Source organism: Gopherus flavomarginatus, chromosome 24 (genome assembly GCF_025201925.1).
Source record: "Gopherus flavomarginatus isolate rGopFla2 chromosome 24, rGopFla2.mat.asm, whole genome shotgun sequence".
In the NCBI taxonomy this organism is placed as follows: domain Eukaryota; kingdom Metazoa; phylum Chordata; order Testudines; family Testudinidae; genus Gopherus; species Gopherus flavomarginatus.
Window position 1 is genome coordinate 6,248,818 of NC_066640.1, and position 15,624 is coordinate 6,264,441.

At 47.6% G+C, this 15,624-nt stretch overlaps 2 protein-coding genes across 9 annotated transcripts in view; one reads left to right on the forward strand and one right to left on the reverse strand.

Annotated features, from left to right (window-relative positions):
• The window catches only part of PLEKHJ1 (pleckstrin homology domain containing J1), a 55,012-nt gene extending 50,244 nt beyond the window's left edge, over positions 1–4,768 (reverse strand). For 3 of the 8 annotated variants that reach the window (XM_050934371.1, XM_050934372.1, XM_050934373.1), the window contains exons 1-3: positions 4,634–4,765; positions 3,654–3,721; positions 1,491–1,557 (exon numbers count right to left, since the gene is read on the reverse strand). In XM_050934371.1, the coding sequence (XP_050790328.1) occupies positions 1,491–1,557; positions 3,654–3,721; positions 4,634–4,727 (229 nt within the window). In that variant the 5' untranslated portion in view covers positions 4,728–4,765. Of the gene's footprint in view, positions 1–1,490; positions 1,558–3,653; positions 3,722–4,633 lie in introns of all 8 variants that reach the window. The other 5 variants (XM_050934368.1, XM_050934369.1, XM_050934366.1 and 2 more) reach the window with 4 other exon arrangements.
• Positions 4,769–5,700: 932 nt separating this feature from the next.
• SF3A2 (splicing factor 3a subunit 2) lies at positions 5,701–15,569 on the forward strand. Its single transcript, XM_050934365.1, has 8 exons — positions 5,701–7,298; positions 8,426–8,497; positions 9,989–10,035; positions 11,478–11,587; positions 12,484–12,533; positions 13,034–13,174; positions 13,755–13,823; positions 15,075–15,569. The coding sequence occupies exons 1-8, from the start codon at positions 7,173–7,175 to the stop codon at positions 15,408–15,410; spliced, it is 951 nt and encodes a 316-aa protein (XP_050790322.1). The 5' UTR covers positions 5,701–7,172; the 3' UTR covers positions 15,411–15,569.
• Positions 15,570–15,624: the final 55 nt, after the last annotated feature.

Consider the following 15,624-nt stretch of genomic DNA (forward strand, 5'->3'; position numbering starts at 1 on the left):
CTGCTGTGTAGAGCTTTGGGATACCAGGAGCACGTGACAGTCATTCCAGTGGGATGGCAGGGAAGGGCTGGATGGCTCAATGGGGTGGCAATAGGCTGCAAGAATCTGTCACTTTCAGAGCACCTGATAGACTCCGGCCCAGGACAGAGCTGCTGGCTCATGATTGGTGCATGTGAGGTGAGCTTTAGTGGGTCTCAGACGAGCGTGAACAAGCCACCACTAATTGCCCCATTTTGTTAGTAGGCTGAGTAAACACCCTGTCCCCCTGGGAGGTGATCCTTCCGGAGCAGGAGACACATTGGTGGGATGGCATGGGAAGCTAGCAGTGTCGTTGCTGTACTCATTCAGGGGATACAAGACTCTCAGGCTGCCAATCGAGCACCTTTCAGCAGAAAGCTCATGTCCCAGGGTTACGGCTACTGCTGAAGGGAAGAGGAAGGCCCTAGAGCAGCAGAAATTCAGGCGGCAGGCTGGCGCCCAGGCAGCTCTCCATAGGCACACTCTGTTTCAGGATGGTCCAGTGGAGACAGTGGGAGTTCACCTCCATTCCAGCAAGGAGGGACTGAAGGCTCCGCACGTCGAAGCAGCTGCGCCTGACAGCCAGGCCAACAGATATGGGGATGGCCTTGGAGGAAACATCCTGTTATTTTCGCCACATACCATTTGCACAATGATTGCTTGTTGGATGAAAGGCTGCTTACAAAGGACAACATGCTGCAAGCCAGCTGGAGCCACTGCTATCAACACAAGGCCAAACAGCATGGCGGGAGCACCGGGGCTAGGACAGCGCTGACAAGTGCTTTATCTGAGCTGCCTCATTTTATTTTTACCACAAAGCAAGAGTCTAGGTGCAGCAGTGAGTCAATATCTAGTCTTCCCAGACAGAAATTTCCACTGGTGTTTAGCAATTCTTCCACAGCTCCTTTCATCCCACAGAGCTCTACAAACTGCACCCAGGGATCACGTCAGCCAGCAATGAACTGCAGCCACCTCTGGGACAGAGCGCAGCAGCTACTTAGCACGCAGCATCACTGTGCCGCAGTTTAGGAGAGGGCGTGAAGAACTAAATATTCTTATTGAAAAGCCTATTGATAATACAAGGGGGAGTCGAGAGGCAAAATAGATCATTTGTCCAGGACACCAGAGCTCGCATCCTGACTCTATGAGACAGGATCTTCATGACAATAAGTGCTCAGGGTCTTGGTTTTCACACCTCATGAGGTGGCAATGATGCAGTACAGAGAGGGAAGAGGGGCCTCTATTCAATCCCCAACACCATGTCCTACAACACTCAGGATTTTCCTGAACTGTCTCCCCTTCCACATACTGCCTCTGCCCCATTTGAGCTCTGACACCCCCGCCACAATACGGTACATAATCTGACTCCAGAAACATTTACTCTTGCCCTTCCTCCGCTTGACTGAGAAGGAAAAGTTCCACACCACATCTTAAGGAGAGGGAAATTATGAGAATCTGTATCCAAAACTCACTGATTGAAAAGACATTCTCCTCTTCTTTGGTGATTTTACAATGTTCCAACAGCAAAGCTCCAATTGGCTAGAAAGAAATCCAAAGACAAGGTTTAAAACACCCTTCCCCATTGTTCAGCCAGTTCTATAAACATGCAAGTCATTGTCATGAGAAAGAGAACACAATGTGATGTGCGGGACACAGTGACCGATTCATGAGAGAAAGGTATAACTATGAAGAGATGCTAATGCAGAAACTACGTGTCCTAAGGTATTTTAGTTCTTTGGTGCTATCTAGATATTCACAGCTCTTTCATGATTTCCCATGTTTAGGTTGCTATGGCAGGTCTTTCACAGCAACTCAAGCAAGTGAAAATATTTTTAAAGATAGGAAGACACTGATAAACCACAAAAACTACCGAGGGATGGACTTCAGGGAAGGCATCATAACCCAAATAGAACTGAGTGAGTTTAATGTGGAGCGTTCTTTAGGCAGCCAATTTCTTTGTCTCTGCAGTCAGGCTTCACTATATAAATATATTTTGTGCCTATTAGTATTTGTACAGTGGTTTGGACATCTATATTTGCTCAGTTTCATTTTGGTGATTTAATGAACAGCTCAGTGAGCTGCTCAAAGAGAGGTGAAGGTAAAAGTTTATTTCTAGTTCCCCAGAATCCAGTCTGCAAAGCAAGTTTGGCTGGAAGGTGCGAGAGGAAAACTGAAATCCAAATGTAGGTTTGGTAAAGAGAAAGCTTGAGACTTTGCAGAAGACTAATGGAATGCATCAGTGCATTCAAACAATTCAATGTATTTTAAAAAGTTTATTTTAAACAAATGAATTTCACCTGCAAAATTTGCAACTCATATACTGGTGCACTGAGCTAGGACATGAGCAACCAGAGAGCAAAGCTAAGCATAAACAAAAGTGAAACTGACTATTCTATTCTTTGTCCAAGCTGAATGAAACGCAAGAGAGAACAGAGAGCAAAGATTTTTTAAAATCAACTCAACTTTAATAAAAGGTGTTATTTGTATCCCTTCAGGACACACTATTCTAAGCTTCCAAACTATTCTTGGACCATTTTGGATCATCTACCCCTAAACACAAAGGGAAATATTTATAGTCTTATGGCCAGGATCAGTAGCAGAAGCAGCCAAAATCATGTGCGCAGCACTGGAGGGAAATCTGCTACTGAGAATGGCCTCTAGTCTCATGTAGTCAGAGCTCTGTGAAATCGTGTTAATCACCCAAGAGTGGTTGTGGAGTGTGGCATCTTCTTGGCCAGATCCTGTGATTGTGACTCTCAGAGGAGATAGGTAAGAAGGAGAGACTACCCTACTGAGAGTGCAAGGATTCTTAGGGTCACATGTATTTGTGATTGGCACAAACTACAAAAACATCACTCCAAACGCCTTGTTTTCAAGACTGTTAAATGGCATAGCAGCAACAGTGCCACACTGCACTCATCATGCCCCTTATATCCAAGCTCTTTATAAAGTGGGTTTTATTACCACCAATGAGGAAACAAAGGCAAAGATGGATGAAACAACTTGCTCAAGGACACACATCAAATCATTTGCAGGAACAGAACGCAGGAGTCTCCAGCTCTCCATTCCTCTGCTCTAGCAACCAGACAATGCCATTGCACACTTAAAGGTCCAAGGAAGGAATATTAATAGAACACAGCTATTACATTGCTTCAGTTTTCTCTTTACTATCACCAGGTCTGGCACATAAGCAATGATGCAGTTATTGTTTACAAAGGAACCCCAGTTCTAAATTTAAAATCCACCTCACTAGTTTCACATAAATGAATTGCAGTCCTGCAGGAAAGCGTGGCAATGGCTGTGTTTCAGAGATTGTTCCTGGACCATAGCATCAGAAACACAGTGGTCAGGGTTGGGCGGTACAGTGGTTACTTATCAGCCCAAGCAGAGGTTTCATTATGTTTGTCAAACACCAGTTGCGATCATCACATCACGACTATTTCAATTGTACATTCTTCAGGGCAGGGGCCATCTACTACTCTGCATTAGTACAGGGCCGAGCACAATGGGCTGTTACTCTTGGTTGGTCCTTGGACACCGCAGTAATAAACGCATTAAAAAACAAGGCAGGTTCCTGTGGCATCAGCTCTAACAAGCACATGCAGCCAGTTTGCAGAAGCAGGTTATTTCTATACCTCTGCTTCATCTGTTCGGAAGTAGAAGAGAAAGTTGACAACAAGCTTCACAAGGCGTTTCTTCAGCACTGCAAAGAAAAGAGCATTCAGAAGTGGAGGATGGAGAGCTGGAGCTGTTAGGGAAGGGAAGAGACGGGCACATGCCATCCTCACTGGTACACAGCAATGTGCTGCTAGGTTGCATCTCTGCCTCACAGATTAAATAGACCCTATGGGGCAGCTCCATGAGAATTTAAGTCACCACTGCTTATTTAAGCAGCTTCTGGCATTTAATTCTCACTTGAAGAGCTCTTTGGTGACCACACCTCAAGCAATTTTGAGTCCATCCCGCACTCACCAGCCTTGGCTAGGACATCGCTGATGAATTATAAAACTACAACCACGCATGCTTCCACAGCACCTCCCCACTGGTAGGATCCCAATGCATACCAGCAACTGTACATACTACGCCACAGAAAGGCAGCCACCTGTAGGGCAGAGGGACGCAGCCCACCCCCATACACCCCTCTCACCAATATGAGGGGAGAGAGGAGAAGAATTCAGGGCTGGAGATACCAGCATAAACTCCAACTCTTAGAGAAAGCATCCCCACGGTCCCTGATATCCGCACAGGGATACGCACAGTGCAGGGGGTCAAGGGAGCTGCCTGGGGAGGAGGAAGGGGAAAGAGATGGCTTCAGCTGGGGGGGTGTGTGTACAAATAACTGTCTCCTGGCTAGGAAAAGCTAATCCCCACAAAAGAGCCCGCTCCTACCAGGCATGGGCACCCCCATCTTCCCACCGCCTCTCCCCCATCCTATGGCTCACCCAACACCCCTTAGGTCCTGGCCCCCCCAGCTCTTCCTCATCATGCCCCCCACTTTGGTCCTGGCTCAACCCCTCCACCCTATCCCCGCCAGCTATTCCCCTCCCCCTACACCACAGCCCCCCCGGCCCCGCCCCCCCAGCTCTAGCCCTTGGCCCCCGGCCCCGCTCCTCACCGCTCCCCTTCTTGGGCACCCGCATCAGGATCTCCGCCGCCTTCTCCGCCGGCTGCCGCGCCAGGGACAGCAGCTCCCGCTCGCTGTAGCGCATGGCGAGACCCCGCCGCCCCCGCGCGCGCCCTACGGCCGCCGCCGCCGCCGCATCCCCCGGCCCCGTCGCGCGCCCCCCACAACGCGGAAGCGCCCGGCCCCGCCCCGAACCCGGAAGCGTTTCGTCTCGCGTGACCCCCATCGCGACCCGGATGCGCTTCCCCGCGTGGAAGCCGGAAGTGCCTCCTTCCCCGCCCGCTGGGGCGGAAAGCTGCGCGTGCGCAGTGAGGGGCTCTCTGGCGGCCTGAGGAGCCGTGAGCGCTGGTGAGTTGCGGGGGGGGGCGGTGTAGGCCTCGAGGGTGAAACATGAGCTGCCCTCTGCGTCGGGGGGGTCTGGGGCGAGTTGTGTTGGGGGGTGGGGTTTCCAGGGTCCGGGGGGGAGCTCCGGGGCCCGCCTGGGGGAGGGGGGGAGCTCCGGGGCCCGCCTGGGGAGAGGGGAGGAGGGGGAGCTCTGGGGCCCGCCTGGGGAAGGGGGAGGGAGAGGGGGGGCGCTCTGGGGCCCGCCTGGGGAAGGGGGAGGGAGAGGGGGGGCGCTCTGGGGCCCGCCTGGGGAGAGGGGAGGGAGGGAGAGGGGGAGCTCTGGGGCCCGCCTGGGGAAGGGGGAGAGGGGGGGAGCTCTGGGGCCCGCCTGGGGGAGGGGAAGGGGGAGAGGGGGGGCGCTCTGGGGCCCGCCTGGGGAGAGGGGAGGGAGGGAGGGGGGGAGCTCTGCGGCCCGCCTGGGGAGAGGGGAGGGAGGGAGGGGGGGAGCTCTGGGGCCCGGCTGAGTTGAAAGGGGGTGCGGGGGGAGTTATTCTGAGAGGCCGGTTAGTCCCATCCACAATGGATCAGGTTGGTGCTGGAACAGGGGAGCCCAGTCCTGTGATGGGGCTGAGGGGCTGTGAGATCTCATTGCCGGCTGGAGGGCAGGACTTTCATCTCAGCCTTGTTGTCCTCTCGCTGCACTTGAGGGGAGTAGGGGTTGTGTGGGATTCAGGGCAGGGGTCGGTTCTTCCTTCTGAAAATCAGAGGCCACGTTTCACTGCTGTTTTCAGAGGGAACGAGCAGCCCCAGCCCCAAATTCTACATGTGCCAGTGGGAGCTGTGATCACTCAGCACCTTTGACAATCCAGCTTCTGTCCTTAAAATGCTGGTCAAGTCTAGTGACTGTTTGCCAGAGTGTGAGGCAGCACCTCATGTAGCTTCCAGGCATGCCGTCAGGAGCAGAGCTGAGCCCCAGAGACTGAGGCGATGGCTCTGCTAGGGGTTTGCAAACTGGGGGTTGGGATCCCTCAGGGGGTCACGAGGTTATTATATGGGCGCTTGTGAGCTGTCAGTCTCCACCCCAAACCCTGCTTTGCCACCAGCATTTCTAATGGTGTTAAATATGTAAAAAAAGTGTTTTTAATTTGTAAGGGGGTGGGGTTGCACTCAGAGGCTTGCTATGTGAAAGGAGTCACCAGTACAGAAGTTTGAGAACCACTGATGCACACCGTGGCTACTTACGCAACTCAAAAATAAGCATGTTTATTGGTGCAATGCTAAGTGTACACTTACTCACAGCAAGCTGCTGTTAATGAGGATTATTACGTTAACGTGCAGATATGCCCTGAGGCCCCACTCAGGACCAGTGCTTTGGTGCTTCAAGTAGCAGTGTACGAACACTTCTGAGGACATGGTGTCTGCCTTAATTTGCTTATAGCTGATGTCCAGTATTTTTCTGCTTATTGTTTAGTTCTTGTATCGTTTGGTTCTTTTATGTATAAAATACTTGAAATGGGAATGCACGATATAGTACTTACCACAAATAATCAATGACTTGTAGCCATGCTGAATTTCAAATTGTGTTACATGTCCAACTTTTACAACACAGATCTGGGCCAGTAGACATGCCCACTAATTAACTAGTAGCTTTCAAACATTTTTACCTAATTCCTGAGTCTATTAAATATCTCAGGCAAAAATGCCGACTCTTGTAACAGAGAAAAATATGTAAAAGTAGCTGGGAAAATGAAATCACCTGTGAAACTGCCCAGGCCTCCCACTGAGCCATTATATTAGGTACGCTAGTGCTGTTTGAGGTTGCTCATTCTGACCCTGCATCGCTTCCTGTGGTGCATAGTAGCCAGCAGGCTTTGTGATGGAGAAATTAGGTTGGAAAACTTGGCAAGCAGGTCGGATGAGAGAGAGCCTGCTAGCAGATCTTGGGGAATTGGGTAGCAGAAGAATTGGTTACTACCTTATTCAAAGGCTGCTCTGGAATCTCTAGTTTGAACATGGCAGGAGATGCAATTCAACCAGAGTCACTTCAGCGCTTGACCGCTTCCGCTGGGCTCTCTGTGCAGTCCAGCTGCCAATGAAGGAGCATAGTGTAGCCTTTAAATAACAGTGATTCAGTGTGAATTGTACTCTTTATTTTTCCCAGGTTCCTTTTCTCACCTAAGTCACTTGAAGCTCAAAAGCCCCAATCATGGATTTTCAACATCGCCCTGGAGGTAAAACTGGGAGTGGAGGCGTAGCCTCCTCTTCAGAAAGTAACCGAGACCGCAGAGAGAGGCTTCGGCAGCTGGCTTTGGAAACTATTGACATCAACAAGGTGAACTTTGATCTCATCATGTACATAAGGAGAGGTAGACCTATTGAATCTTACCAAAGAGATGTGTTACTGGATTGGCATAAACTAAACAGGTGATCAGGGAAATATTTTTAAATAAAAGTGGATTTCAGCTTTTAAAGAAGTAATATGTAAATGGGCATAGGGAGTGAGTGTTAAGCGGCGCCAAATTCCAGGACTTGCTATATTCAGGCCAAGGTCAGTACCAAAAAAGAACCCACTACTAGACTGAAGGATCAGGTGCAATTTCATGTGTATTATCCTGCAGACTACTAGAGCTAAATATGACTCCTGTGTATCAATGGAAAGCTGAGGTGTTGGTCTTTCAGATCATGTGATACTGGATCTTTAAAATTAGTTCCATGATTTTTCTAATAATCCTTTTTTCTTTCTCACCCATACCCTAACCCTCTCCTAGTTCAGATCTGATATGGTTGTTCAGTGAATGTTACCTCACAACTTAGAGTTAAATCCAAAACCTGGGGTTCCCATTTTCTGAACAATATAAAACATTGTTTCTTCATGCTAGCTTTCCTCCATGTAATGGGCACTAAAATCAAGTCAGTCTTGAAAGTGATACGAAATAATGCAAGACTATAAGCAGAATGATGTAATTGACTTTAAAGTCCAGTATCATGCAGCTTGAAGATGCTAGATGTGATTTGTTCAGAGCAGTAAAACTCTGCCAGGGCGAACAATCTTTTTGTAAGTGCTGATCCTGGCCCAGGGATTAGAGAGAGAGAATTCTGATCTTCTGATCTGTTGCGAAGGGTTTTAAAGATTTGACTGAGACACTGTCATTTGATCACATAAGCAGTACACCTACTTTGATTGCAGACTTCTCCAGATAGGACCATACTTTCCCATTGTCATTTGTACAGCATAGATCCATGCAGTTGATGCTTAAATACATTATTTTTAATCCTTCTGAAAGGATTGTTAGTCTCATAATTGAAATCAGCGATCCTAAGATTCCTCTCTCCAGTCCAGGAATGATCTTGCGTTAGGTATGCTAATTACCTTTGTCTGAAAATTCAGTGTAGCGCAGGTTGCTGATATTTGCATGTGACTTCTCTCATTCAGTTCTTGTTCTCTTATCCTCTCCTTAGGATCCTTATTTTATGAAAAATCACTTGGGTTCTTATGAATGCAAACTCTGCCTAACACTGCACAACAATGAGGTGAGTTGAGCATCTGCCTGTTGATCTTAGTGAAAAACCACTGTTCTAGAGTTGCATCGGGCTCTGACAAGTTTGATTCAGAGCTTGTGGGGGCGGTGGGAGTAAAGCACATTTAAACTTCTGCTGTAGATCGGGTGCTCTGGTTTTGTACATGTTCTACACGTTATTCAGTGCAAATTCTTCTGCCATACAAAATATGGTGTTGACGTTAAGGGGACCCTAAATATGAACATTATTAGGGAGCAGATCCAAGAATAGCCCAGAAACTGGCATCCATCTTCAAAGCAATAAAATGTTAGCTACCTCTCAGGAATTTCTGAATGCAATATCTTTTCATGTTGCGCTGTCTCTCAGCATTCCTTCTTAATGTGGTTTTCCTCTTCAGAGTAGTTCTGTTTAAAAGGGCTTTCCTTTGAATTAATCCAAACTGTTCTTGTGTTGGGTGTGTATTTGAATAAACTTCCAGTGGGTCAAATTCAGTTATTCATCAAGCTTGAGTGAATGTCTTTAGGCCTTCTGTCTACTCTGCTGTTGAGTATAATAGAGACACTGTTGTGCTGTCTTCAGATGTAACCCCTTAGAGATGGTCTGATTTCCAAGGGGATGACTCCTACGAACTGGCTATTTTTTGTTTTGATTTGGAGGACACTGGATAAAACTTGTCCCTGTATCTCACTTTGTGACAACAGGTTCTTATAATACCTAAGACCAGTAGAAATGTATCCATGAATTAAAAATAAAAATAAAAAAAACAGTGGAAAGATTTTATTAGGCTGAAAAACCTAGATTGCGTTTGCAGTGCACCACAGCACAAAGCTAGTGCAGGCAAGCTAGAAAGTGGTTGCTGAGAAACAGAACAAAATAAGTAAATTTGCCATTTCATATTATTTCACTTTTAATAATAAAAAAGTTTAGAAGACCCTTAAAGATGTCTGTCTCTTTTAAAAAAATTGATTAACTTGACAGTTTCTTTGTAAGAAGGAGCATAATTATATGAATTGGGGTTGGTTTTCATGGGCGGGGGGGCAGGGGTAGATACAGACTCTTGTCTGAAGCAAGTACCACTCCATAGCTCTGCTGTCAAAATACCTCCACTACTCCCTGTGTGGTCTGTTACCTGACTGCCAGTTCCTGAACTGACCATTGGGTGTGTGGGAGGGAAAAGGGATGAGACCTCCCAATGTGGGTTGTGAGAAGTGGAGGGTTGGGTTTCTTGGGGACATGCAGGAGAGGAAGGGGTTGGTGGTTGAGAGTTGAGTTGTGGAAGGGATGAATGAGGCCCTGAAAACAAAAATATACATTTTCTAGGTCCTCAGTGCAATTATGAGGAGGAATAAATTTTCTCTTTATGCTGTAAAAGTTAAAATGTCAGCATTTCTTAGAGTTTCCTTCACAAGGCTGCTTAACTCCCAATAGTATCTCATCTGTGACAGTTGGATACCTCCCAACTTACTGTCATATTTAACTTTCTTATGTCTTGTTTTGTTGCAGGGAAGCTATTTAGCACATACTCAGGGGAAAAAGCATCAGACCAATTTGTAAGTTCTTAATTACAGGATTTTCCAGTCTCTGGACATTTTAAAATACACACTTACTCTTTAATATGTACTGGGTATAAGTTTTAACAAATACTTCATCCCCGAGTTATTTGTTTTGCAGTAGAAATCAGAGAGCAAACTTAGTTTTGCTGTGTGCAGGCGGTGAAACAGTCTCGTTTGGTTTTTAAGCTTCCCTCTTTCCCTGGGTGCAGCCCATTAAGTAGTTCTTGTTCTCAGTCTCATGTCTTATTCTTACGTATTGAGTGATTCAAGTGGCTGAACACAAGGTGGCTGCTGCTGTTGGTGAGGAATATCTGGGAAGCTGTTACACCAAAACACATTGTACCTGACAACACTAAAATACAAATATGTTGTAGGGACCAGCAGGCATGGAACAGTTGTGATCTATATGGTGGCTAATTCTGTGACCTTACAAAGCAAATTATGGGTCTTCTGCAGTACAAAAATAACTTTCTGTAGAGCATTCTGAAAGTGAGCAAAAGCTCATGAGCGTGGGGGATTTGAACGTAGAGTGAACGTTTGATAAGCTGTTGGATGACATTTTAGAACTTTGCTTCCAAGGAGCCGAGCGATGCAGTGGCTCAGGGTGCTAGCCTAGGAAGAAGGATGGCCTACTGGTTAAAGCATTTGCCCGGGATGTGGGAGACCAGGTTTAATCCCTTGCCCTGCCACACACTTCAAGGGTAACCTTGAGCAAGTGTCTGTGCCTCAGTTCTCCAACTCTAAAATGCGAAACGTGGTACCCAGCCTCACAGGAGTGTTGGGAGGAGAAATACACCAAAAGATTGTGTGGCGCCATACGGTCTCCATTACTGTAGCGTCTGAATCCTTAGATAAATACCGTTTCATGTCCGGAGCCTTTAATCCACGTGTCAAGACACCACATTCAGCTTAAGGTTATTCAGTGCGGCTCAGCTGACGGCCTTTGCTAAGGGGAAGCTGTGGATCACAGTTAACCTTGATTGACGGAGTGGAGTACTGGGTCTGGGCCATACGATCTCTTTAAAAATAAATATGTAAATAAAAATTTAATGCTAATAACGAGCTTGGTGCTGAGGGGTTGGGGCTCCCCTCAGTATGTCCTTCTCAAGCCAGTGCTGTTGAGCTCTTAATTTCACAGGCACTAAATTCACCCACAGAATTAAATAACAGAAGTACCCTTGATTCAGTTGGCAGGAGCCTGAAAGGTGGAGCAGCTTCATGTGCTAAGTGGAATGTGACACATATGGGAGCTCCTGGTTTAGCACCGTTGCAGTGGTGGGTTCGGATTCACAGCCCTGGGGGCTGTAGTTCTCTGCATCAGGGAAGGGGTTGGAAGGAGACGGATGGCAGGGTTTCAGGGCTGGAGAGAGTGCTCTGAATTGAAAGGGTGACGTTCCTAGGTGTAGCTAGATGATGACCTTCTCCTCTCCTGATTTCAGGGCTCGCCGAGCTGCGAAGGAAGCTAAAGAAGCCCCTGCCCAACCTGCACCAGAAAAAGTCAAAGTGGAAGTGAAAAAGTTTGTGAAAATTGGACGACCAGGTTATAAAGGTAGCTAGTGACGGGCATGTCTGTTACATCAGGGTACCTGGTGCTCTTGGGTGTTTGCTTGGAGTGCAATGCGGTGGGTGGGTATTAATTATAAATAAGCCTTTTAGCAGATCTGGTCATAAATGATAGGCCCTCGTCCCTCTCTCCTTGCATTGTTTTGTTTGCCCATAGAATGACTCCATCCAGCTGGCAGTCAAACAAGGGCCTGTTCAGTAATACGCTGGTAGTCACGATCTTTCAGCTGTTACAGCATCAGTGATGCAGGAGGTGAACAACATCAGCTGGGATCTGGCTCTCCTCTGCCACCTACCATTGTATAAGTGTCTCCCTTTCTTTCCACGAATGCTGAGGGTCACTAGTGAGATTTGTAGTCTCAAATTTGCCCACCCATTTTTATTACAAAAAGTAAAAATAATCCCATGGCACTTTTCATAGAAATGAGGCTTTGTCATTGTGTTCTTGGCCAAAACTTCCCTTCTGCTTCTTCCATGTTATGTCCCCCTAGCTCCACTTGTTTGGCAGTGTGCTGTGTGCCAGTTCTCTGCCTCTGCCCCAGAAGTGGCTGCACTTCACTGGTGCTATATGTATAGCTGAACACTTTGGGTTAAAAGCTATCAAATAATGTAGAGTATTAAGAACACTGGAAAACTCTGAATGTTCGCACAATTGTAGTTTCTCTGGAGTGGTGCTGTTTGCAATACTATCTGTCCCTAAAATAGGATTAGTGTCACTCCAGCCTCAGTGCTGTATTGCAGGGGTTTTCAACCTTTTTTCATTTGTGCACCCCTAAAAAATTTTGAATGGAGGTGCTGGCCCCTTTGGAAATCTTAGACATAGTCTGCGGACCGCAGGTTGAAACCATTGCTGTATTGAACTTGTTCACTGCTCTATTACAGTGACCAAACAGAGAGATCCAGAAATGGGCCAACAGAGCCTCCTCTTCCAGGTAAGGTACCGTTAACCTCGCAACTGGAGAGATGCTAGTAAAGGAATCACTCAGCTGGAAGCTCCCAGCAGGGTGCATTAGAAAAGAGAGACTGGCATTGTGGGGCTTGGCTCAGTACCTGGTAGACACGTTCCCACACAATTAAAACCAGCCATCCTAATATTCTTGACATGGGCTGAGGATTGAAGGGGCCCTGGAGACGGAACAGCCCTCTTGTTCCTAGGAATGGTCTCTGTAGGATTGCGGTTTGGCACATTGGCACTGGTGCTGGGGGAGACTTTCACTGCTGGTCCTGCTCCTGATGATGCTATAACTATCATTTGGGTGACTGGTGGAATCCATGACCAAGGCTGTCAAGCTGGTTTCTTTCACCAGCAGTAAATATCCTTCATACGGAGATGTTAGTATATGTATTGGCCTTTCTTTATAGCCTGGAGTCTTTTGCTGAGAGAGGGAGGGAGGAGTGAGTCTGTATCTCATGCTGCAATATCACTCCACAGATAGATTACCCAGAGATTGCTGAAACCATCATGCCTAGACATCGGTTCATGTCTGCATATGAGCAAAGGATTGAGCCCCCAGACAGACGCTGGCAATACCTTTTGATGGCGGCAGAGCCCTATGAAACCATTGCTTTCAAGGTACAATTTAAGGGCTTATTGGCTAATAGTGATTAGGAATGTGTCACATAGACTTTAAGGCCAGAAGAGACCACCACGATCTCCTAGTCTGACCTCTTGCATGTTGGTCTCTCTGCCACCCCATGCATTTTCTGCATTTGTTGAGCTCAGAGTGGGGAATAAAGAGCAGTGTAGACCTGTTCCATTGAGCCTGTGTGGATGGGGGGATTGGTTGGCAGTGCTGAAAGAGGAGGGTGAGCACAGACTCCTGGACCACCCTTTGGGATGAAGAGGCATGTGGCTGAGAGCATAGAAACCAGGCCATCTGGGCAGCCGAGGAATTCTCTGCCTCGAGCACAGAAAGGTGCTCCTGAGTCGTCCTTATGCATGTGTTACGAGGAGCCGTTTTCTGTCGATACACTTGCCCTTGGCAGATATTAAAGTGACTTAATTCCTCCCCTCTGTCTGTTAATGTCTGATACTAGCACATCTCACAAAAGCCGGGAATAGCTCTGTTTATCTGGCAGCTCTAGTGCTTAAAAAAAGACCCTGGAGCCAATCTGGTGGTGCTAATAATAGCTCTTCACTCCTTTTGTTACAGGTGCCAAGCAGAGAAATTGACAAGGCAGAAGGAAAGTTTTGGACCCACTGGAACAGAGAAACTAAACAGGTAGCTGGTGACTCACATGTCTCACTTTATGAGGGAGTGAAAAGATAATTGGGGAGGAGAGGGGGGCACTGGCCAGTAGTTACCGGTATCCTAGCACTGATACTTCATGTTTCTTCAGTGTTGAGCCTCCGTGCTGGTCTGCTGAGCCGCTTGCAGGGCCAGGTTCTGAGCTCCAATCTCCAGTGTGGGTTGAATGCTTGGTGATGGGTCAGGCTGATTGATTACGTGTATCCAGTTTCCTAAGGACACTGGGCACAAAGACAGCGTGTGCTGGAGCTCTTCTTTCCTTGAGCCTGTGCTCAAAATTCCGTTTTCTGTCTAACTTGTCTAATGTGTCTTTGGCACGTGATGTGAACTTCCTTGGCTCATCTGAGTTACTAAAGGGGCAGGGGTCCACCTCCTGCAAAAAAAAAAATTTTAATGGAGACATCCTATCTCCTAGAACTGGAAGGGAGGTTGAAAGATCGAGTCCAGCCCTCTGCCTTCACTAGCAGGACCAAGTACTGATTTTTGCCCCAGATCCCTAAGTGGCCCCCTCAAGGATTGAACTCTCAACCCTGGGTTTAGCAGGCCAATGCTCAAACCATTGAGCTTTCCCTCCCCCCTGAAGCACAGTTTCAATAAGCCCCATTATTGGCATTCTCAGCAGGGAGATGGAGATTTGAAGGGGTCATCAAGACTGAACTCCTCACCCACAGAAGGGTTCCCTCCAGGTCAGGTTGAAGTGCATTTTGAGGAAGCTAGTCCAGGAGGCAGAACTTTCCACAGGGAATGCGCTGACTTAGCAGCCACACAGCGCGAAGGGACCAATACATAGTAGCACCATGCACTGCCACTAACATGCACCGGCGAGTGTGGGGATGAGGTGCCCACACAGGATATACATGAGAATGCTGGGCACAGTGTAGCAGGGATGGGGTGACATAAATAGAGATTGGGTTCTGAGTAATCACTAAGCGAGTAGCTATCAATTTCACATCCAAAGAGAGTGTTTCGGGGTATTTAGAATGAGAAGTGGGACTGTGTTTGGTGCAAGCCCAGGGGTTGTCTGTTGATGGAGAGGCTGAGTGTGATGTGATCCCACACCTAAGGCCGGACGTATTAAGCATAATGTTTCAATGGTTAACTCTGTTTCTTGAGGTCCTGGGAGAGAACATGGCAGGGCAGCCACCTTGGGAGGTTCCCAAGCTGTTTTGTTGATTGAATCTGTCTATGGTTTTGTGTTTATTTGTTGTTTTTTTTTTGCCCTAGTTTTTCCTTCAGTTCCATTTCAAAATGGAGAAGCCCCCAGCTCCCCAGAGCATCCCTCCTGGACCCCCCACTGTGAAGAGGCCTCCACCGCCCCCACTGATGAATGGCTTGCCCCCACGACCACCTCTCCCGGACTCCATGCCGCCTCCACCTCCTCCTCCAGGCGGCATGACCTTGCCACCTATGCCTCCCTCTGGACCTGTACCGCCCCCAGCACCACCTCAGCTGCCACCAGCTCCTGGGGTACATCCCCCTGCTCCTCTGCCTCCCATGATGAGACCACCGCTTCCTACAGAGGGGCCAGGAACTATTCCCCCCCCACCTCCTTCCAACTGAAAAGCTCCTCCTGGACTCTCTTCCAGTGGACTCCTTTTGATTTGTGTTTAATTACAAACCGTTATTTGCTCAGAGGGAAATCTTTGTCCTTTTTATATGCTAATAGCGTTGCCTGCATCCTGCAGGTTCATTAAAAGGCTTTCTATGTTGTTTTCTGTATCTACATCTCTTTCTTTGGATTAAGAATGTTGCCTGTATTCCTCCATTAGTAGCA

What these genes read in the sequence shown, in the direction of transcription:
- SF3A2 (XM_050934365.1), top strand. Translation starts at nt 7,173, where the DNA reads ATGGATTTTCAACATCGCCCTGGAGGTAAAACTGGGAGTGGAGGCGTA. An exon ending in AACAGAGCCTCCTCTTCCAG is followed by an intron (nt 12,534 to 13,033) that starts GTAAGGTACCGT and finishes ATCACTCCACAG; the next exon opens with ATAGATTACCCAGAGATTGC. An exon ending in GGAACAGAGAAACTAAACAG is followed by an intron (nt 13,824 to 15,074) that starts GTAGCTGGTGAC and finishes TTTTTGCCCTAG; the next exon opens with TTTTTCCTTCAGTTCCATTT.